Here is a 24,214-nt window from a genome sequence, read left to right on the forward strand (position 1 = left end):
GATACACTACATAGCAACCACAGATATTAGTAGAAACTCGGTTACACGGTGTGCCTCTAGAAACCTGTATTACTTAGGTCTTATTCCTTGACGCAACAAGACTTGTCAAGACAGACTTTTGTAACTATTACTGCCATAATAACCATATTTTTCCCAAGAAATGGATGATGTAGCAGAGCTGGTATCTCCGGACAGTGTGATACTTTGTGAAGATCTAAAGCATGGGTCTCCAAACTGCGTCCCTCTAGCTGTTGCGAAACTACAACTCCCATCATGCCTGGACAGCTAAAGCTTTGGATTTGGCTGTCCAGGCATGATGGGAAATGTAGTTTTGCAACAGCTGGAGGGCCGCAGTTTGGAGACCCATGATCTAAAGAGATCCAGTAGAGGGACGAGTAGAGATCTCCATGATGCTGTATCCAAAGGAATTGTTCAGGCCAGGAAAACATGGCAGTACTCCTCCAGAAACTTAGCCTTATGAGCTGCAATACCACAAATGGCCTTTGGACAGGTGGGGCACTGCTTTTGGAAGAAAGTAACCATGATTTTCTAAAGCTAGATAATGGTAGACTTACATTATGCGGCCATCCAGGTGGTAGGGATCCTTGAAAACTACAACTCCCATCATGCCTGGAGAGCTAAAGCTAAATCTTTGGCTGTCCAGGCATCATGGGAATTGTAGTTTTGCAACAGTTGGAGAGCCAAGGTTCCCTACCCCTGGTCTAGAGCATGTTGATAGCAGACTCCTCCCTGGTAGTTGTCCTGATCGGTCGTGGTCTGAACACTTACACCCCAGCCCAAAATCTTTTTGACATGTCCTTTTGACATATCTGTATTGTTTCCATATAGATCACAACAATTAGGACTTTATGGGTTGTCACCTCTTGTTGCTTCCCAATAGCTATTACAACCCCAGCATGTAGAGCCGCTGAATTTGCATATATGCACAACAGGAAATGTGTGCACTGAAAATACTCCTTCTCTTTGCGTATAGCCGCACTCACGTGTAGACACACGATTTACATGTCAAATATAACCAGATGTGTTATGCATCAGCCAGCCAGAACATTAATACCACTGTCTGGTGAAGCGAGTGATAAAGTTGTGACATCTGTGAGATATTAGGCCGCGACTGATCGGTCAGCTTTTAAATGTGCTTTGAGGGAAGCAGAAAAAAATGGGGAAGTGGAAGTATGTGAGCAACTCTAAAAGGGCTAGATAGAAACATAGAAGATTGTCGACAGAAAAAGACCACTGGGTCCATCTAGTCTGCCCTGTTAGTATTGCCCTTCTCATTATCTTAGGATAGATAGATAGATGTTTATCCCAGGCAGGTTTACATTCTGTTATTGTAGATTTACCAACCACATCTGTTGGAAGTTTGTTCCAAGCATCTACTACTCTTTCAGTAAAGTCTGGGCAGACCATAGAAGATAGTGGCTGTCTGCTGTCGCTGCTCCTCTTATCAGCTGATTGTTGTCTTCTATTAGGGTCCATTTACACAGAAAGACTATCTGATAGATTATCTGCCAAAAATTTGAAGCCAAAGCCAGGAATGGATTTAAAAAAATTGAAATCTCAGGCTTTCCTTTATGACCTGATCTCTGTTTATAGTCTGTTTCTGGCTTTGGCTTCAAATCTTTGGCAGATAATCTTTCTGTGTATATAGACACAAAGTGATTATCGTCAGAATAAGGACGATAATCAACTTGTGTAATAGGGCCTTAGGTCTCTAAATTCCCCAGATCTCAATACTAGTGATCTCTGGGAAGTGTGGGGGAAAAAGAACTGTGATCTATTTACAGAATCAGCTGCTGTTGTCTGTGCGGATACCACAGGACACCTTCACAGGATGGAGAGCTGTTTTGGTGGCACAGGGGGACCTAAACAATATTAGGTTTTAATATTATGGCTGATTGGTGTATATATGTGAAATACAGCCATTATATGGAATGCCTTGGCAGAGGCTAGAATGCCTGACATTATTAGGCAAGTTATGGAGAGGCCTGGTGGTGTTTGAATATGCTATATAGCAGGGGTAAGGAACCTTGGCTCTCCTGCTTTTGCAAAACTACAACTCCCATCATGCCTGGACAGCCAAAGCTTTAGCTTTGGCTGTCCAGGCATGATGGGAGTTGTAGTTTTGCAACAGCAGGAGAGCCAAGGTTCCCCACCCCTGGTATATACTATCTTTAGGCATTATACAGAATTACAATTACTATTTAGGCAAAGTATGAGAGTTATGATAAAGCCTTTATGGATAAGATGCCATGGAAAGATGTCATGCGCCCGATCTTTGCTGACGTTTGCCCTCCTGACTACGTGATCCGAGGGGTTCAGGGCCAGATTAGGGCTTCACTAGCGGGACTATTTTACACTGTTTAGTTTTTGTAACTTTTATCCTATTTTATATATATTTATATATATAATATGTGTGTGTGCGTGCATATATATGCTTTTCTAGGTTCCCTGCACTGATAAGGACAGTGGCCTTCAGGGGTTAACTTCTTCCTGCTTCCTTCAAGGACAGGAAATACAGGCTTTCTGCAATAAATGAATCTCCCGCCCACCCTTCAACTTTGTCATGAAATGTGAATGAAAACGTGGAAAGACCAGGAAGTTTGGGGCGTGCTAGGTTAAGGCATATTACAGTACGTCTAACACCCCGCTGTACCTGGGGAGGAGAAAAAAACGTATGAGAGGTGAGTGGGCGCTCAGGCTGGGAGGGCTGCAGGCTAATTACTCCTAACTCTTAGGGAATGTCCAAATTTAGCGATGGCAGCTGCATGATTTTCTGCTGTGGTTTAATCAAGGTAGTTACTTAAAGGGGACATCCAGGTATATACACTATAGGTAATTAAGTTGAGGCTCCGGGCTGTAAATTTGTGGTATTTGTGAAGACATAACTTGGCATCTGTATGATGTAAGAGGAGGTCACGTGGATAGAGCAGATGTACAGGTTCTGTGTTGTGAATGTTTAAGACCTCGGCCAAGTCACATGGCAAATTCCTTATCGGCAGTTCTATATACATACCTGCCCTGTGATGATGGATTCCCCTTGTATTACAGCAGCTGTGTTCACTCTTTGTTTTCATGCATTTTTGGTGTAATTGTGGCAGATAACTACTCTTTAATGCACTGATAACACATTCTGTGCAACCACTTATAGGGGAACTTCGGCAAAAAAACTGTGTGTGTGTGTGTGTGTGTGTGTGTGTGTGTGTGTATATATATATATATATATATATATATATATATATATATATATATATAATATAAATAAATAGTTTTTTCATTTGAACTGGTACCAGAAAGTTATACAGATTTGCAAATTACGTCTATTTAAAAATCTCAAGTCTTCCAGTACTTATCAGCTACTGTATGTCCTGCAGGAAGTGTTGTATTCTTTCCAGTCTGACACAGTGCTCTCTGCTGTCACCTCTGTCCATGTCAGGAACTGTCCAGAGCAGTAGCAAATCCCCATAGAAAACCTCTCCTGCTCTGGACAGTTCCTAAGTGAATAAAATAAAAAGGAATTAAGGTACTTACGGTAAGCGCTGTCCACATAGAGAAGTGGCCGAAAGCTTAAATAAATGAATTTAATATAGTGAAAAATATATTTAATATAGCACAAATATTTGTGCTATATTAAATATATTTTTCACTATATTAAATTCATTTATTTAAGCTTTCGGCCACTTCTCTATGTGGACAGCGCTGACCGTGAGTACCTTAATTCCTTTTTATTTTATTCACTTATTCTCTCCACGGGCCCTATTATTTTGGGAGTATCCTGTGTTTTTGGTACAGTCAGCTTAGCAGTCCCTAGAGGTAGTAGGCCCCTATACAGTGGACTGTCACCTAACAAGACCCTGGATTCGGAGTTGTACCCTGTTGAGGGGTGATATGCACAAAGCCCAAGTGGCATCCAGGTAAGCACCTTCTCACATAATCCTTATCCTTGGTGTATTGAGGTATGACACGAGGCGCTGGTGCCCGCTTTCTTCTTTTTCTCTCCCTGGACAGTTCCTGACATGGACAGAAATGGCAACAGAGAGCACTGTGTCAGACTGGAAGAAAAATATCACTTCATGCAGGACATGCAGCAGCTCATAAGTACTGGAAGACTGGAGATTTTTTTTTTATAGAAATGAATAACCAATCTATGTAACCTTCTGACACCGGTTTATTAAAAAAAAAATTCTGCCGGAGGTGCCCCTTTAATGCATTAGATATATATGTCAAGGCATGATGGGAATTGTAGTTTTGCAACAGCTGGAGGGCTGAAGGTTCTCCATCGCTGTTAGATGATCGCCAGGCCCACCAGACATGGTGGCATCAACTGATGATCTAACGTATCTGGCCGCCTAATTGGAGATCTATATACCCCTCCAGCCTTATACTGAGATCTATATACCTTTCCAGCCTTGTACGGACATCTATATACCTCTCCATCCTTATACAGAGATCTATATACCTCTCCGGCCTTGTACACATACTTAAATGTATCTACAAGAAAACACCTTAAGGATTAACAGCAAATTATCTACTAAAATATCCCAAAAATCAGGTTTTGACTTTCCCTCTGAATTCAAAAACACCAAGTAATGGCATGCTCCTACCATTTATTCAGTTACCAGACCCTGGGATGTTGTCATAGTCCTTAATCCTGATCACCTTAAGAAGAATCTGTATTCCTGGAGTCTGGACGAGACGTCTTCAGCTCCCATGTGAGGGTCCATGGCTCGTTCACATTCACTTTTATGAGCCAGAAGGGTCTGAGAAAACGTAACCATCTTGGAAGTTCAGCTCCGATGTGGATGACTGGAGGAGACTCGGGTATGTCGTCTGTCTGGGTAGATTTGTCCTCCCAGGTTTTCAGTTCACTCTTTCTTTTGTTCTTTGGTGTTGTAGTCTTACGTCTGGTGGTAGGTTTCTTTCTGTTCATAACCTTCTTGGTTTTTGGGGGTTCTGCTTTATTGAAGGTACTGGTAGTTGGTGATTCTATAATTCCTTCTGAGGTTCTCGTAGCCATCTCTTCTTGACTGTATCCATCTGACTTGACCCTCTTAGGAAGCGGTGGGTCATCCAGGGTAAATTTCGCCTTTCTTTTAAGACTTTGAACTCTAGATGTTCCAGTATTCCTTGGAGGAGTTTTATGCAGGTGGCCTTCATCCTGACTTCTTGTACAAGGTCTTAGTGATTGAGCCCCATGGTTTGGGGTGGGGGGAGCTATTATTGTTCCATGGATACTCACAATGTACTGGGGTGAGGACCCGGCGCCTTGGCGAGGAGCTTGGGGGCTACTATCACTCACAGCCATCTTCACACCATGATGTCTTGTATGTAAATCAAGAGTCAACAACATTGCCTTTCTACATTCTATCGCTGACATCACACAGTGAGTTCACCTTGTTTGTGATGTCATCAGCCTGGGCCTTGTTTCCTAGGCAACAGTGTGTATAGACATTTAGTGGGAGATTTATCCAACATGGTGTAAAGTAAAACTGGCTCAGTCGCCCCTAGCAACCAATCAGATTCCACCTTTCATTTTCCAAAGAGTCTGTGAGGAATGAAAAATGGAATCTGATTGGTTGCTAGGGGCAACTGGGCCACTTTCACTTTACACCATGTTTGATAAATTTCCTCCATAGACAAGTTAAAAGCTCCAGCAGCTAATAACGGGATTGTCCAGACTTATAAAAACATGGCTGCTTTCTTTCTCCTGTCCTCAGTTTGGGGGTTGTATTTGCAGCTTGTTTCCATTAAAGTGAATGGCACTAAATAGTAATATCACACATAACCTGAGGATAGGGGTGGTGCTGTTTTTGCAAGAAGGTAGCTGTGTTTTTTCTAATCCTGGATAACCCCTTTAAGTTTTGCAATGGGATAAAGAAAGCAGCTAGGGGGGGGCGGAGCGAGCCAGCGATGTGAGCAGACGTGCTGTGCTGGAGCTCCGTCCTGTGGCCTGCAAATCAGCCTTTAATTAGCACCCCCGGCACCCTCAAAGATCCCCCCCACACATGGGGAAGACCCCCAAGGACCGGCAGCAGTACCCCGTACCGGAGGTCCACCGGAGGAACCGCAACCAGACGCTGGATCGGTTCCTGGCTCCGGGGCCCAGCAGCAGCTCCCGCTCCCTACCAGGCACCCCGGCAGAGGCTGAAGCGGCTTCCACCCACCAGACACGGTCCCCGGCTCACCTTGCCTCGCCGCCGGACCCGCCGGTCACGCATCCACTCACCCCGTCGGAGCAGGCGAGTAGAGGCCCTCTGACGCGCTCGGCGCAACAGGGAAGAGGAAGACGGGCGCCATCTTGCCCACGTGTCCGGCGCGGAGGTCCGGGATCTAGATCGGGCATTCCCTGGCTGCCGGCTCGGACCGGCAGACGCTCGCCGGCCTCCTCTCCAAGGGCTCTCCGGGGGGCGAACTTGCTGAGCCGGGTGAGTAAGGGAGGCTCAGATAACGGCAGGTCCCCTCAGTCGGCCCTTGCAGCTGGGGAGGCGCCATCTTGCCTGCAGCACTGCTCTCCCAGGGGACACGCCACAGCCACCCCGAGGCCCCTCTCCTCCCCACAGAGACTGCCTACCCTCCACCTGTCCGCCCCTCCTGCGGCTTTTCCCATCCCAGCTTCAGGACAGCTTACCCCTATAACATCAGGGGGTGCATTGTCCACTGAAGAAGCCCACTTCCCTGTGGCTGGAGCTGCTCCTCTCCCTTCCTCCATCCCTGCCTTGCTACAGCCGGCCATGTCTATTGCCCCTCAATCTCATGAGGAGGGGCAGGCTAGCACTATGAGGAAGAAAGCCCCTAAACAGCCTCCACCCCAGCCCGCAACCAGAGACACTGCCAGGGATGCTTGCCCTGATACTAATGACTGGCAGACCTCCAGAGACTCAGACTCTGACTCCTCTTTGTTTGGCCCGCAATCACAGAGAGGCATGCATAAACTCCTATCTCAACTACCAACCAAAAATGATTTCCAACTGCTGATAGCCGAGGTTAAAGAGGCGTTCAAAACTGAAATCTCTGAAATCCGCAAAGACATCCAGCACATTACTAACCGGGTTGAGGGTGTTGAGGAAGAACATGATGCCACTCGAGCCTACATAGCCCAACTGCACACCACTGTAGCGGCCCAATCATCTATGCTGAATGACGTGCAACGCCATCTAGAGGATATAGACAATAGAGGACGCCGTAATAAGATCCGAGTCCGGGGTTTACCGGAAGCAACCCAGGCTGACGATCTCCCAGACACTTTAGAAGCCATATTTAATACTATTCTGGGGGAACCGGCTTCCCACAAGATAAAGTTGGACCGGGCTCACCGGGCTCTCCGGCCTAAATCAGCTAACGGCAACCCGAGAGATGTGATATGCTGCGTACATAATTTTGCTTTAAAGGAACGCATCCTGACCAAAGCACGTTCCCTGAAGGATTTTGACTTTGATGGAGCACCTCTTCAACTCTTCCCGGACCTTGCCTGGGTCACTCTACAGAAACGGAGATTTCTACGCCCCCTCCTGCAAATCCTACGGGATCATCAGGCAACGTACCGTTAGAACTTTCCTTTCTCCCTGACGGCCAGGAGGGACGGCAAGTCGGCCACCCTACGTGATCTGGATGACCTGCCGCATCTCTGTGAAACCCTAGACATCCCCCTTCCGCAGATCTCCGAGTGGGTGATTGCCCCACCTCCTCCACCCCCGCCGGACGAGGTCTGGCGGCCTGTGCGACAGAAGCGTCAGAGGCCTCACCCCCGAAACCCTTCATCACCTCCTTGAGAGGCCGCTGATGGCAGGCTATCTCCCGTCCACTTTTGGAGACTCCCCCTCCTCCCTTTTTCTTGATGCCGGGACCCTTGCCAAATCCCTGATGGGCTGTACTATTTTGCCTACTATGAGCTACAGAGCCACAAGGTCGGAGTACCCACACTGTTGGTTTTCGTTTGCTGTGTGGTTGTTGTCTTTAGTTCTCCTCTCCCTTTAGGCTCATTGCCTGGCTCCCCCGCTTCCCTAGGAGCGTTTGTCCTCTGTCCTTTCCTTCCCCAGATTTCTTTTCCTTGGTGACAGAGGAAGGACCTATTGCTCCCACCCATGCATTTTTTGCGTGGGTTTTTGGCTCACAGCCACTTTTTTCCTTTATGGAAGCCCTTGTTCTTGATTGATTTACTATACCAATGTGTTTTTTTTTGTGTTTGTTGTGTTGTCTTTCTCGTCCCTTCCCTCCATGTCTCTCCCACTGTTGTGTCCCCCTCCTTTTTCCTGCAGTTCTTGAGGTTGCTACCCTGGTTCGACACTGTTCCTGACTTCCCACTTCCTGGGGCCCATCGGATGGGGACTGGTGAGTCTCACTACACATGCATTGCCCTCTCTCCCTATACTCCTTATGGCTAAGATTATCACACTTAATGTTAAGGGACTTAACTCCAATCTGAAGAGACGCCTGCTCCTGCAGGAATTAAGATCTCAGAAAGCCGATATAGCATATATACAGGAAACTCATTTTGATGCCTCCGCCACCTTTAACTTCGCTAAACACTCATATCCACTAGTTCATTCTGCCTCTATGGGCTGTAAGCGGGGGGGTGTAGCCATTATGGTCTCTCGGACCTGTCCCCTACAAGTGGAGACGACCTACTCAGACCCCGGCGGTCGGTATATCATAATTGAGGGGTCCATCCAAGGCAAACCTCTACTATTATGCAACATCTATGCCCCTAATAGGAAGCAGATTCCCTTTCTCCGCGGGGTCCTCCAGCGCCTTTCTCGATACCCTCCTTCGCCCTGGATCCTGGGAGGCGATTTTAACCTCCCTTTTTCTGAGGTGATGGACAGACACTCGATCTCTGACACCCCACCATCTCCCGACCAATGTCGGCTTTCTACGGAGTTTCGGAGGCTGATCTGACAACACAGTCTCTATGACTTATGGCGCATTGAGCACCCTGGAGAGAAGCTTTTCTCCTTCTACTCCCACCCTCGGCAAACGCACACGAGAATTGATTATCTCTTTGGCAACATCCCCACAGTGCGTTTGCTCAAAGGTTCAAACATCGACCCCATCTCTTGGTCGGATCACGGACCGGTTAGCATTTCTCTAGCCTCCCTACTGTCACCTACTCGCCACTGTCACTGGCGTCTCAATGAGTCGCTCTTGAAAACACAGACTCTAAAAGATTCTATCCAACATTGTATTGGGACCTACTTTGCCGAGAATGAAGGCTCAGTCTCAGCCCAGTCTACCCTATGGGAAGCCCATAAGGCGGTTATTAGAGGCCATTGCATCGCCCTGGGGTCCAGGGGGAAGAGGGATAGACTAGAGGCTATTAGAGAGACCAAATCAAGGATAGGTGTCTTAGAGGCGGCTCTATCCTCCCGGCCATCTGTCCAGGGTCTGCGTAGACTGATCGCGGCTAGAGCCAAACTTAAAGACCTCCTTACACACAAAGTAGAACGCTTGCTCCTGTTTTCGAAGCAACGCTTCTATGAGAAGGGAAATAGGGCTCATACCCTGCTGGCACGTATGCTAAACGACCGCTCGGCTGCTCAGTCTCCGCAGGCCCTTAGAGACCATCTGGGTCGTACCAAATCTCACCCTAAAGATATATCCTCGATTTTTGAGCGATACTTTTCAAAACTATATTCTTTACCCTCTTCCCTTCCTTCTGATCCTGCAGCGAGAGCCAGACAAATACAAGCCTTCCTTTCACAGTGTGGACTCCCCACACTCTCCCAGGAGGCGGTTGAACACTTAAATGCTCTAATCTCCCTGGAGGAGTTATCTGGGGTGCTTAAGGATCTTCCTTCGGGACGCTCGCCGGGACCAGACGGATTTACGTATTTGTACTTTAAGACCTTTCAGGAGCAACTTGCCCCGCGGCTAGTATCCCTGTTTAATTTCTTCATGGAGGGCTCTGAGACTCCCCCCCCCTCTATGCTCCATTCCCTAATCACCCTTATCCCCAAGCCTAACAAGGACCCGCTAGAATGCTCCAGCTACCGACCCATTGCACTGCTCAATGCTGATCTGAAGATTTTCACGAAAACCTTGGCCAACCGCCTCAATCTCTGGCTGCCAGGATTGGTGGATAAGGACCAGGTGGGCTTTGTAATGGGTCGACAGGGAGCAGACAATACTAGACGGGCAGCCAATATTATAGATGCGGTTAACTTACAAGCCGATAGAGCCTTGATACTAAGCCTTGATGCGGAGAAGGCATTTGACCGCCTTGGTTGGCCCTTCCTTTTTGAAACCCTTCGGACTTTTGGCTTTGCAGGTCCCTTTGTTACGGCCCTTCAGGGGCTTTACTCCCGCCCCACGGCCTCCATTAAAATGCCTCACCAACTCTCGAGAACTTTCTCCCTCCATAATGGGACCCGCCAGGGCTGCCCCCTGTCCCCGCTACTGTTTGTGATCTGCATAGAGCCTCTGGCGGCAGCCATCAGAAACAATGTGGATATCCAGGGAGTGCACATTAGGGGTATGGAATACAAACTGATGCTGTTTGCAGATGATGTCTTACTTACCCTGACTAATCTACCCACCACCCTTCCGAACCTCCATAAACTGCTCCAAGACTTTGGGGTCTTGTCTGGGTACAAGGTGAATACCGCCAAGACGGAGGCTCTCCCATTAAACCTGCCCGAAAACAAACTTCGCTCTCTCAGAGCCAATTTCCATTTCCGTTGGTCCTGTGACTCTATCGGATACCTGGGTGTCCGTCTCACCTCCTCATATTCTTCCTTGTACCTAGCCAATTATCCCACGCTCTTCCGAACTGTTAAATCCCTCCTATTGTCCTGGAATAAACATTTTATCTCCCTACTAGGCCGAATAGCGGCGGTTAAAATGACTATCCTCCCCAAATTACTATATCACTTTGTAACATTACCAGTAAAAGTCCCTATGCGAGAATTAAAAGCGATCCAAACCGCCATTTTCCGGTTTATATGGAACTCTAAGCGCCATAGAATCCCCAAAACTGTTATGATGGCCGGTAAGACTCAGGGGGGGTTGGCGACGCCTAATATTCTGCACTACTATTGGGCAGCACATCTAAGGGTTATCCCATCTTGGTCCTCCTACCATGCATACAGTAAATGGATGGCAATAGAAAGGAGGTGGCTGGCCCCCACACACCCAAACTCCCTCCTGTGGCTTCCCGACCCTGCCGCCCCCTTGCCTCGACCACTATTAGGGCCTATCAGATTCACTAAGCATATCTGGGACACCTGCTCTAAACGATTCCAACTCTCTTCTACAGCTCCCCCTCTGGCCTCTTTCCTTCTCACTCCGGCTTTTCGGCCGGGCTTGGAGTCCGTGGTGGTACAGACATGGGGTTCTCGGGGACTCTTTCATTTTGCAGATGTTGTGAATCCTCTGACGCGCTCCCTGCTCTCTTTTGACGATTTATGCGAGAAACGGGCTTTACCCGCCTCCGAGCATTACACTTTTCTGCAGTTGCGGCATTTTATGCTGGCGCACATAGGTGACACCACGGTCTCCAAGCCCACGGCCTTTGAGCAGCTGGTCAGAGCCGGCCCGGGTATGCGAGGCCTTGTTTCCGATATATATAAGATATTAGGCTCGCCAGTGAACGACTCACCAGTCCGACACACGTACATGACTAAGTGGGGGACGATCCTGGCCAAACCAATCCCCCCCGAGCACTGGGACATTATTTGGGACAGGGCGGCTAAGTCTTCTCCATGTGTTACCTACAAAGAAACCCAATATAAATTACTAATGTTTTGGTACCACACCCCCGAGTTGCTCCACAAACTAAATAGATCCATATCACCCCTGTGCTGGAGGTGCCATGCTGGGGTGGGGTCTCTATACCATGTTTTTTGGGACTGCCCTATTATTCGGCCCTATTGGACCACCGTATGCGAGGTATTTTCCTTAGTATTACAACACTCCTTTTCACCTGACCCAGTGTCTTGCCTCCTTAACCTGACCCCTAAGTCGGTGGGAAAGAAATCCACCAAGCTGCTCTTGCAAATGCTGACAGCAGCCAAAACCTTGATAGCTAGACAATGGAAGTCAGTTCTCCCTCCCTCCCTTACTGACTTGGTTGCGAGGATTAAGGAGGTACAAACGATGGAATCGCTGACGGCAATGATGAATAATAGAGTGGCTGCCTTTGAGACTGTATGGGCCCCATGGGATGCGTATTGTTCACAACAGGGTTATACCTGATTGACTCCAGAACTGATCCCCCCAACCCCCCCCCCCAACCCCCTCCCTACCTTCACGACCCCTTCCCTACCTTCTCCCCTAACGTATCTTTGGTGTCTTATTGTCCAAGTGTGTCTTCCCCTGTAGGTCCTTGTGCTGTCCACCTAAGTTTGACTCTTTGACTTTTTGTATTTGCGGTTTGAGACATGTCCACGATTATACTGCATGCTGCAGATTGCTTTGTACTGCCGCTGTTTATTGTGCACTGTATTCCTTTACTGTTTATATGAAAACTTTAATAAACATTACAGTTATAAAAAAAAAAAAAAAAGAAAGCAGCTAGATGCCAGAGAGGTCTGTTTATATGGTGGTTGTAGAAGAGACAGCTGGAATAGTTGTGCGGGTGTCAAACCTGCTCCGTAGCCCTTTACCCTTCTACGTCATGTAACCTGACCCTTGGGTAATAACAAAGACAGAAGAATAGTGGAGGACACCTAGTAGACTATAACGGCATGCGATATATATGGATAGAGGGAGGGTCAGGTATGGGAGGCAGGACACCTGGATGGTGCTGGGGAGGGGCCTGACACACCTGAGCCAGGAAGGAGGGAGATCAATGCAATGACAAGAAGCCCAGATAGACAGTCACATCCTGGGATTTGTAAACATCTGTAAAGCGAGGAGCTTAGTCTGGATTACCGGGATGCCCTGACCAGGAGCCTGACAGGTTAATACCATGAGCAGCCAGTGATGTGTCTCCTAGCGTCACTTTGCATACTATTTACCTGCTGGGTGCTGCTTATAAAGCCCTCGCCTCATACCGGCTCCTTTGGCCGGACACCTGCTGGATCCTTGCTCTCCGTCTCTTCCTTCTTTGCCTTATTCTTCTTAAGACTTTCTCTTTTTGCGCATAGTCATTCTTCTGCCTCCTTGCAATCTCCTTGAACTTTGACCTTTGACTGCAGATCTTCTTACCTCCACTGCTTGTCTGTACCCTGGGCTACTACATTTTTTAGCTTTCTAGAAATTATTATTATTTTTTTTGCTTCGCAGTCTGGGTTTCGCAGGATCTGTCTCTTGAGCCTCAGAGTTTGTAAGTTCAGTTATTATGGAGAGTCTGGGAGTCCTGCTCATCACGGCCAATGTGGGCTCTTTGTGTGATGAGGTGAGTATCTATCTATCTCCTATCTATCTATCTATCTATCTATCTATCTATCTATCTATCTATCTATCTATCTATCTATCTCGCATCTTTTTGTTTTTGCACCTTTTTGTAATAAGCAACCACTTTTTTCATCTCATGCTTGAGTGCTTTGGATTTTCGTTATCTATCTATCTATCTCTTTTCTATTATCTATCTATCTATCTATCTATCTATCTATCTCTTTTCTATTATCTATTATCTCCTATCTATCTATCTATCTATCTATCTATCTATCTATCTATCTATCTATCTATCTCCTATCTATCTATCTATCTATCTATCTATCTATCTATCTATCTATCTCCTATCTATCTATCTATCTATCTATCTATCTATCTATCTATCTCCTATCTATCTATCTATCTATCTATCTATCTATCTATCTCCTATCTATCTATCTATCTCCTATCTATCTATCTATCTATCTATCTATCTATCTATCTCCTATCTCCTATCTATCTATCTATCTATCTATCTATCTATCTATCTATCTATCTATCTCCTATCTATCTATCTATCTATCTATCTATCTATCTATCTATCTATCTCCTATCTATCTATCTCCTATCTATCTATCTATCTATCTATCTATCTATCTATCTATCTATCTCCTATCTATCTATCTATCTATCTCCTATCTATCTATCTATCTATCTCCTATCTATCTATCTATCTATCTATCTATCTATCTATCTATCTTCTATCTATCTATCTATCTATCTATCTATCTATCTATCTCCTATCTATCTATCTCCTATCTATCTATCTATCTATCTATCTATCTCCTATCTATCTATCTCCTATCTATCTCCTATCTATCTATCTATCTATCTATCTATCTATCTATCTATCTATCTATCTCCTATCTATCTATCTCCTATCTATCTATCTATCTATCTCCTATCTATCTATCTATCTATCTATCTATCTCCTATCTATCTATCTATCTATCTATCTATCTATCTATCTATCTATCTATCTATCTATCTATCTATCTATCTATCTCCTATCTATCTCCTATCTATCTATCTCCTATCTATCTATCTCCTATCTATCTATCTATCTATCTCCTATCTATCTATCTATCTATCTATCTATCTATCTATCTCTTATCCATCATCTATCTATAAAAGACAGTAGCACTCTACTATAGTTAAAAATTCAACATGTAAAAAGAAAACTTTTCCCCCTTCACATATACAGTATTATCTACGTATATTGAGTACATAATGGAATAAAGTTCTTTCTACAAGTTGATTTTTTTTCTCCACCATATTGGAGTGCCTTTGTCTTTTGTTGGATTCTTTTTCTGAACCTTGATCATGGTCCAGGATTTGCTGGCACACCACTGTCTGAAGTAGTGCCGGTCCCAAGTTGTATCTATAGAGCTATCTATCATCTATTAATATCCTTTTTTGTTTTCTTGACCCCCCTTTCACCTTTTAGTCATTCCTGTTATATTATTGTCATTCCACCATTTAGTGGAGAGGGTCAGTCCACCTTGATTTCATTTTACTTAAAGTGACTGTACCACCAGGCCCAGGCTGAAGAACTGGAGATGGGCCGACCCACCCTTAGTGGGAGGAAACCCTAGCCCCTCTATGATAGGGTTCCATTGATTCTAATGGAGTCATGTCATAGAGGGGCTGGGGTTTCTTCCCACTAAGGGTGGGTCGACCGCCTCCAGTGCTTCAGCCTGGGCCTGGTGGTACAGTCACTTTAACTGTACAAGGTAAGGGTCCTATTACACAGAGCGATTTTTAGCGATTAACTACTAACGTTAAACGATCGCAAACGAGATCGTTAACCTGAAATCGTTCACCATATTACAGAAAACAATGGTCAGTAGTTATGATCGTTATTGCGATCGTTACTATGATCGTTTATTCCTTCTGATCCCAGCAAAACAATGAACAATGTGCAATTACACTGAACGATTAGTGAAAAAATGCGGAACTTGAGCGAACGAATGTGGAATTACAGCGAAGGATTAGAGATAATTTTAGGTTCAGATCTAAATCAACGATCGAAATATGAATGATTTCTCGATCGTTGCCTGTAATTACACAGAACGATTATCATTTAAATTCGAACGATATAACGATTTTTCGCACGATAATCATCCCGTGTAATAGGGCCCTAAGGTCTACACTGTGCACTGTATCTTTAACCTAACCAAACTAAATCATTTGAGATAAACAGTTTTAAAAGGCTCACATCAAATCAACTGGTATCAGAAATTTATATAGATTTGTAATTTACTTCTATTAAAAAAAATCTCCAGTCTTCCAGTACTTATCAGCTGCTTCCACCTCTGTCCATGTCAGGAACTGTCCAGAGCAGGAGAGGTTTTCAATTATTTGCTACTGTTTTGGACAGTACCTGACATAGACAGAGGTGGCAGCAGAGAGCATTGTGTCAGACTGGAAATAATACACAACTTCCTGCAAGGCATATAGCAGCTGATAAGTACTGGAAGACTTGAGTTCACCTTTAACAGTGGCTGGAGTTTTTTTTTTCTTTCAACTGCACAGAGCAAAAGCACCAATTTAGAGGGTTTATTCCTAGATCATCCTCTATCCTCAGGATAGGTAATAACTAGCTGATCGGTGCGAGTCCATCTACTGGGACCTCCACAGATCATGACAACAGAAGTCTTTTGTGTGCAACTCCCAAGTGAATTAAAGGAGCCTTTCCTTCATTCTATTTACTTGCTATGGGACTTCCAAACATGCAATGTACTCGCTATTGCAGGCCATCCTAAAGACCAGACATGGGGGACAGCTAAAGCTTTGGCTCTCCAGACATGATGGGAATTGTAGTTTTGCAACAACTGGAGGGCCGAAGGTTCCCCATGCTGCTATAGACAGTGAATGGGGTGGCGGAGCATGTGCACTCAGGGGCCTATATTCCCATGATGGGTGGGAATCCCAGTACAAGGACCCCCAGCTCCTCCCAGCAAATCTCTACCTGTAGACATGTGACTGTCATGGACATCCCCTGCTATTCTTCACTCCTTTATCCTTAGTACATAGTAAACAAATGATACCTGTATACATTTTTGTCTATAAAGGCATAACACAGACATGCAAATACCAGGCAAATTTTTTTTTCTAGGACGTTCATGGTTGAAAAGTGAAAAATTTGCATTTTGAAATTTTATTTTTTTTTTATTTGTAATAGAATTTATTCATAGAATGAGGCCGGGGGAGTGAGAATGACATCCTAGGTAAGGGTCCATTTACACAGAAAGATTATCTGCCAAAGATTTGAAGCCAAAGCCAGAAATGGATTTGAAAAGAGGAAAAATCTCAGGCTTTCCTTTATGACCTGTTTATAGTCTGTTTCTGGCTTTGGCTTCAAATCTTTGGCAGATAATCTGTCATATAATCTTTCTGTGTAAATGGACCCTTAGGCTTATATATTGTGAGTAGGCCCCAGTCTGATTGATGCTCCTAATATCACTATTGGAGGGATTAATAATTGGATGTCACTGTCGCAAAGGAAACTGAGATCTAAGGTGTTGTTTGATTCTGTAGAGTACCTATCTACAGCATAGAAAATCAGCTCTGCTAACCTGTTTCTGAATGATATATTGGTTGTGGGTATAGGTAATAGTTAGGATGGAACGTCTGATACTTCACATTGTTCTATTTCCCAACAGCCAGAGGAAATGGAGAAAAGCTGGCTTCAGGAATTCTATAAGGTAAGCTGTCAATCACTGAGTAGGACCGCCCACTTGACTACTTAGTATATAATTATCAAAAAGAAGTTATAATCAAACTTTTTCTGTAAAACTATATATCAGTCTGCTCAGCCCCTTCGGCTCTATGACATGATGCCGGCAGAGTGGACTGCAGTTTCAGTATGACAGATTTTCTTTAGCCATTGACAACCCCATTATGACCTTTTCTCGTTCTCGCATCCAATCAGACGGTGCAGGACCACCAGCCAGTGTTCATCGCTCTTCATCTGCAGGAATTTGGGGGCAAAACTTATCAGGAGAACATGGGATCTGCTGAAAACTTCATCCGGTAACAAGACTCGGACTATGACTGAATAGTATATATGCCCATTTCTTAGAACATACTTGTCTATGTATAAGAATTGACTTAAAGGGGTACTCCAGTGAAATTTTCTTTAACTCAACTTGTACCATAAAGTTATACAGATTTGTAATTTATTTTTATTTTATCACAGTACTTATCAGCTGCTGTATGTCCTGCAGGAAGTGGTGTATTCTTTCCAGTTTGACACAGTGCTCTCTTCTGCCGCCTCTGTCCATGTCAGGGACTGTCCAAACAGTAGCAAATCCCCATAGAAAAACTCTCCTGCTCCGGGCAGTTCCTGACACGGACAGAGGAGGCAGCAGAGAGCACTGTGTCAGACTGGATAGTAATTTACAACTCTGTATAACTTTCTGACACCAGTTGATTTTGAAAAAAAAAAGTTTTACTGAAGTACCCCTTTAAAGGAGATGTAGGATGTGGTGTATGTAATGTGGAAATGTTTTCTGCAGAAATCCATACTCATCGAACAACCTCTGAAGTAAGAGCTATTTTTGGCAGTTTTTTCCTCCCATAAACCATGAATGTGCAAAAAAGTGTCTGTGGAGTCTTATTTAAAGTGTGCCTGTCCTTATAACTTTCTAAATCAACACTATATGTGATATAAAGCAAGTTTATAATATCCATTCATTATTTTTGTTGTAGTTATCATGCTGTAAAACTAAGCTGTACTTACCAGAAATCCTGGTCCAGTCTCCTGAAGGCAGATTTTTTGACTTGTGCTGGTTGTAAAAAAAAACAGACTAAACACAAGAATTTCGGTCAACGTGTCCATCAGTCACATGACTGCCTTCTCTCTGTGAGCGCTCAGATGGCATGGGATACACAGGACTTCATGTTTTCTGACTGTTTCCTGTTTTTTTAGAAAAAGAGTCAGAAAATAGGAAGTGCTGTGTTTTCCATGATAACAAAAAAAAAAATATGAATGTAAAATGCAAACTTGCTTTATATCAAATCTACTGTTGATTTAAGTTTTGAAAGTTATAACCACTTTAAGAGTCTCGAAACACAGGACTAGCCAGATATCCCTCCGGGAAGGGCCTGGCTAAGGGGTGGCTCCTGTAGGGAAACCACCAAAACCACCATATGAAGCGGCCCTATAAGTCAATATAATGACAAGGGAAAAACCAAAGCCAGGTAACCATCCACATACAGCTGTTTTGGGGTGTTGCCCCTCATCAGTGTGGAGCAGGATTCTGGCTAGGTGGGAGCAATGCCTAGTAGAGCCATAAGAGAAACAGCTCGTTAGCCTTGGTTTTTCCCTTGTCACTACATTGACTTATAGGGCCACTTAATATGGTGGTTTCCCTACAAGAGCCGCCCCTTAGCTGGGTCCTTCCTAGAGAGATATCTGGCTAGTCCTGTGTTTTGAAGCTTCACAGGCTCTTTTTGGCATATTTGTGGAAGCCCACCATAGACACACTGAGACAGGCGAAATTTCATGGCGGAGAGCTCTGGTGTATTCCGCCAGTTTTGCTCAGTGAGAAAGAGGTGACCCATTTTTACAGATAGGCCTCTTTGCTGCTAGACAGCCCCAACACTGTACATTAATACCGAGGCCTGTCTGTACTGACAAAAGGCAGTAACACCTGTGTACAAATGGGTCACCTCTCCTTCTAGGGAGTTTCTGGCTTGGCTTATTAGATCCCCAGTCATGTTTTAGGCCTTCTGAACAACCACAAAACAGCTGTCTGCAGATGGGTCATCTCTCCTCGTGGGGAGTTTCTGACTTGACCTATTTGTAATGCTGGGAGGGTTAAGTTGCTAATGAACTCACTGTGATTAACCCTCCTAGCATTTCAAAGATGATACAAAGTTGCAGATACAGCCTGCCTCAGACTTGTTTACATCAGCTGTCTCAGAAAGGAGGGAGAGACAGAGAGAAAAGCTTACACACAGATTTTTGTTTTCAACAGAAAACAGCAGCTTAGAACTGGGGGAAGGAGACTGAATTGATAATAACAAGTATGGAAGGAATTGTTAGTCTCACCATGGGCAGCAACATATCAAAAGTTATCCCTTGCTTCAGATGTGCCCTGAACCCTATTTACCAGTACTGGTGGGAGTGTGACTAATAGTAGTTCTTTCTTTCTTATGTTATGTGAGTGACATTGCTGCTATGGGACTATGTTCCAGAGGTTATGTTACATGACTTCTCCTATTAAACATGGCTGACTTTGCAGGAGACTGATGCAGAGTGAAGAGATGTCTCAGTATAACTCTATCCAAAGCTTCATAGACAAAGACTTCACCCAAGCGGAGAAGTTCACAGTGAGTAAAGCATGTGGTTATTGTGGATATCTCACTGAATCTATTATATGGCTCAGTAATCGTGTGGCCAGGTCTGCATGAACGATGGGTGATTTTGGCCAATTTAGGGGACTTAAAAGAGTACTCTAGGGAATTTTTTTTTTTTTTTAAATCAACTTGTGTCAGAAAGTTATGCAGATTTGTAAATTATTTCTCTTAAAAAAAAGTGCCGTCCTGTTAGTTCTAACCTGTCCTTGTCGCTCACTGCCTGTGCCATTGAAATCAACAGTGGTCACTGACATGATTGTGTTTTTTCAACGTGTTGACCATGATCAGACATCATGCACGTCGGCTGATCGTGGTCTTTTAACACTAAACCCTTATCAGTCAGAATGGCCGGTAATCAGCCAAGTATGGCCGATAATTGTATTGTGTTTTAGGGCGCTTACCCCTCTTCATGCTCCTGGCTTACTTTCACTTCCTGCATTGGATTGAGGGTGAGCACCTCCACAGTCATTGGCTGTTCTGGCCTGAAGTGCTGTGCTCCTCTGCTCTGCACTCTGCTGTGCTGTGTTAGGCTCTGCTACGCCAGGTCCTGACATCTGACAGCTCCACTGGGCTATGAGTGTGAAGATGGATGGTGTCCGGGCAGGGGACATCTCTTTACTGATGCTGCTGCTCCCAAGATCCCTACCACAGAGCAGTGAGGGAGGTCATCTGTTCAGCCCGGCCACTGTTCCTAATACAGAAGAGTGGTCAGGAACCTAGCACTATAAGCATGATATTCAGTGACATGAGACTGCCTAGCAGGGAGACCGAGAGAAAAAGGTAAAAAGAACCAATTGCACAATTTCTTAATTTTTAATTACCTACTGTTTTAGATATAGTTATTGTGATGAGAATCCCCCTTTAACAGCTACAGCTATGTATTGTCAGATGGGAACCAGACAAGTTTTCAGAGGGAATAAGAAGGGTCAAGGTAATCTGACAGCGCTATAACTGGTTTAGTGACATAGTAATGAGAAGGGAGGTGCCCTACCAGTATAGCAGCCATAGATTACCTGATAGGATGCATACATTTCCTGCAATAAATATACAGGGAAGATGATTAGTACAGAGAGGTGGGGCAGTTTTTCATATAGTAATATAATAAATTTGTGTAGGCAATACAGCTAGGGAATATGGCGGTTTGTAAAAAAGGGTTACAGATTTATTAAAGGTGTGTTCTGGTGAATTTTTTGAATTTAAAGCGACTCCGTACCCACAATGTGACCCCCCCCAAACCAGTTGTACCTTTGGAAAGCTGCTTTTAATCCAAGATCTGTCCTGGGGTCCGTTCGGCAGGAGATGCAGTTATTGTCCTAAAAACAACTTTTAATCCGGCAGCGCTGTGTCTAACGGCCGGGGCTTACATTTGTATATGCATTAGGCTGGCACACCCTCTATGTCCTTCCTCCCCACCCTCCTCATCATTAGGAATGCTCCAGGCAGATTGTCTCCTATTCCCCACCTGTGTGTATAATGAACATGGGCTGGATCGTTAATACACCTGTGCAAAGCTCAAACAGCAGTAAATGTTCCTGGATCATTCCTAATGATGAGGAGGGTGGGGAGGAAGGACGGAGAGGTGGTGCCAGCCTAATGCATATACAAATGTAAGCCCCGGCCGTTAGACACAGCGCTGCCGGATTAAAAGTTCTTTTTAGGACAATAACTGCATCACCTGCCGAACGGACCCCAGGACAGATCTTGGATTAAAAGCAGCTATCTGAAGGTACAAGTGGTTTGGGGGGGTCAGATTGTGGGTACAGAGGGGCTTTAAATCATGTGGAATCAAAAATTTATACAGAATTGCAAATGGCTTGTATTTAAAAAAACAAAAACAAACCTCAAGTCAAGGACAGAGGTGGCAGCAGAGAGCACTGTGTCAGACTGGAAAGAGAACAGTACTTCTTGCAGGATATGCAGCAGCTGATAAGTACTGAAAGGATTTAATTTTTTTTTTAATAGAAGTAATTTACAAACTTTCTGACACCAGTTGATTTAAAAACATTTGAAGTAAATTTAATGGTGTTCTTTGCTGTTCTCTCTTGTTAGGATGTAACTCCTCTTCTCTGCCATCCTCCTCCATCTTTGATCTGATCTGTTATACATGATAAATTAGTAAATCCTTCCACAATCTCTGATCGCTGATTCTTCAGCTATAAGCTTGCCCTTCTGCAACAGGTTACATGCATGCCTGGAACACTGTGAGATATGAATAGGATTACTGGCAATGGCAAGTTCTTCATTTACAGCATGCTGAAAGCACAGATCAGTTTGTTACAGTGATCTCAAAGTGACATTCACTATATCAGGTGTCAGGCAATGTTGTGGAACCTTGTCTGTTTATGTTGCACCATCATCTGCCCTGTTCATGTACTATACATATATATATATATATATATATATATATATATATATATATATATATATAAAACGTGTGTGTATACACCCCAAAATTAACACAGATCACCTTTCCCTCAACTTTCCAGATGTTGATTGACATAGGTGCAGTGTGCTGGTGCTCATGAATATCAAGGACTAGTGAGTGGGGCCCCTGTATGATTTTCCATCCTTTCTAGGAAATCTCTCTCCTTTGCAGGGGTCTCCCAGACATTTTAGAACAATTGACATGTATCCTGTTACAGAGTGGAACTTTGCCAACTTTATTCCCAGTCCGGCACAATAAGAGAAGATGACTAGTAACGGGTTCTATGTTATTAGGATAAATGTCGGCTTTCTTCTAGAAAACAAAAATTGCAATACTGGACGCTGGAGAGGTGCTGTTTCTGTATGTTTTCTGATCTCGTACATTCCCTTTACGAGAAAAGTAAAAGAAACTTTAAATTGAGGGATTTAAAAATAAATAAAGAAATGCAGTATTGCTAGTGACCACAAGGTGGCGCTGAGAGATTATATTTTCAGTCTCTCTCCTGTGAGATAAATATAAAGAACAGGACGTCTATAGGCAATGCTGGTGGTTACTTCATATTATGGTATACATTGCTGTATAGGAGGACCAGCACCCTAGTGGACACTTCTTTGCACTATTTATCACGTTGTTTTATTCAAAGATTCCCTTTAATTACAATATTATACTGCAGATCTGCTACTTATGCAACATCCAAAACTGTCTCCCCATAAACTGATCTGTAGAAGATTTATGGCTTGATGTCCATGGACCCAGAACTCTGTGCTAACCCCTCCCCTGCACTATTACTTGTACTTAAAGGGGCTTTCCTATCTCAGGTATATACACCGCTGATGTCTGACAGGTTCACACTCATACCAGCCTGTAGAACATTAGCCCTCCGGCCAAGGCTGGATACAAGTGGACAGGCAATTTTATATTGTTAACGTAACTCCCATAGACAGTATGGATAGGGAACTAACTGGCATGCTGAAATTCTGAAAAAAAAAAAATTGTTAACAAAAAGAATTTAAAAAAAGGAGCAGTGCAATACCAAAGATGACCACTGGGTGCCACAGAAAGAACCTGTCACTGTATTTTTCCCCATGAAGTAAATAAAGAAATATGTAGTCAATGATGGGGGTTATGTCTTCTCATAAACTGGTCAGTAGGGGGACAAACATGTTACCTGCAACTTTCTGCAAATCATCACACCAGCAGGGGGCAGTGTATCCTTCCCACATCATCACTCCAGCAGGGGGCAGTGTGTCCTTCCCACATCATCACACCAGCAGGGGGCTGTGTATCCTCCACATCCTTACACCAGCAGAGGGCAGTGTGTCCTCCCCACATCATCACACCAGCAGGGGGCAGTGTGTCCTCCCCACATCATCACACCAGCAGGGGGCAGTGTGTCCTCTCCCCACATCATCACACCAGCAGGGGGCTGTGCATCCTCCATATCCTCACAGGAGCAGAGGGCAATGTGTCCTCGCCACATCATCACACCATCAGGGGGCAGTGACTCCTCCACATCATCACAACAGCAGGGGGCAGTGTATCCTCCACATTATCACACCAGCAGGGGGCAGTGTATGTGAAGTCAGCTATGTGAAGGAACGACGCAGACTCTACAACAGCAAAACATTGATTTTAAGTGCCGACTCTTTAGAAATTGTGTGATTTTGCATTTAGGAGGAATAAACAATAGGAAAAACGAGCTTCAAGATGTTAGTAGTCTTTAATTAGTGCTATTCCCAGTTCCTTCAGAAAAGGAATCCAATCGCTTCATCTACCTATTGGGTGTGAAAGTTGAGATGTTGAAGTGGAATGTGAGAGTAATGAGGATATACAGCTCTACCGGAGTGATATGAAGGTGTTGTTATCGGCTCCGGGTTTTATCATTACTAAGCTGATAAGGAAATCAGGCCTCAGGGCCACTTATCTACAGTAATGAGAATTGTGAACATTACGCAGATTACTGGGATTACAGTAAGGCGAGGTGTGGTACAAATGTCACCTGGATGAGCGTCATTGTGTCATGAGTAACCAGAG

General features: G+C 44.4%; 1 protein-coding gene across 2 annotated transcripts in view; it reads left to right on the top strand.

The window, feature by feature from the left end:
- The first annotated feature begins 12,792 nt into the window (after positions 1–12,792).
- Positions 12,793–24,214, top strand: part of LOC138788123 (inositol polyphosphate-5-phosphatase A-like) — a 30,952-nt gene continuing 19,530 nt past the window's right edge. For both annotated transcript variants that reach the window (XR_011362559.1, XM_069965759.1), the window contains exons 1-5: positions 12,793–12,913; positions 13,240–13,351; positions 17,055–17,096; positions 17,324–17,424; positions 19,641–19,728. Coding sequence is in view for 1 of the 2 variants with exons in the window: in XM_069965759.1 (XP_069821860.1) it covers positions 13,295–13,351; positions 17,055–17,096; positions 17,324–17,424; positions 19,641–19,728 (288 nt within the window). In the remaining variant the exon portion in view is untranslated. The remainder of the gene's footprint in view (positions 12,914–13,239; positions 13,352–17,054; positions 17,097–17,323; positions 17,425–19,640; positions 19,729–24,214) is intronic.

Source organism: Dendropsophus ebraccatus, chromosome 1 (genome assembly GCF_027789765.1).
Source record: "Dendropsophus ebraccatus isolate aDenEbr1 chromosome 1, aDenEbr1.pat, whole genome shotgun sequence".
In the NCBI taxonomy this organism is placed as follows: Eukaryota; Metazoa; Chordata; class Amphibia; order Anura; family Hylidae; genus Dendropsophus; species Dendropsophus ebraccatus.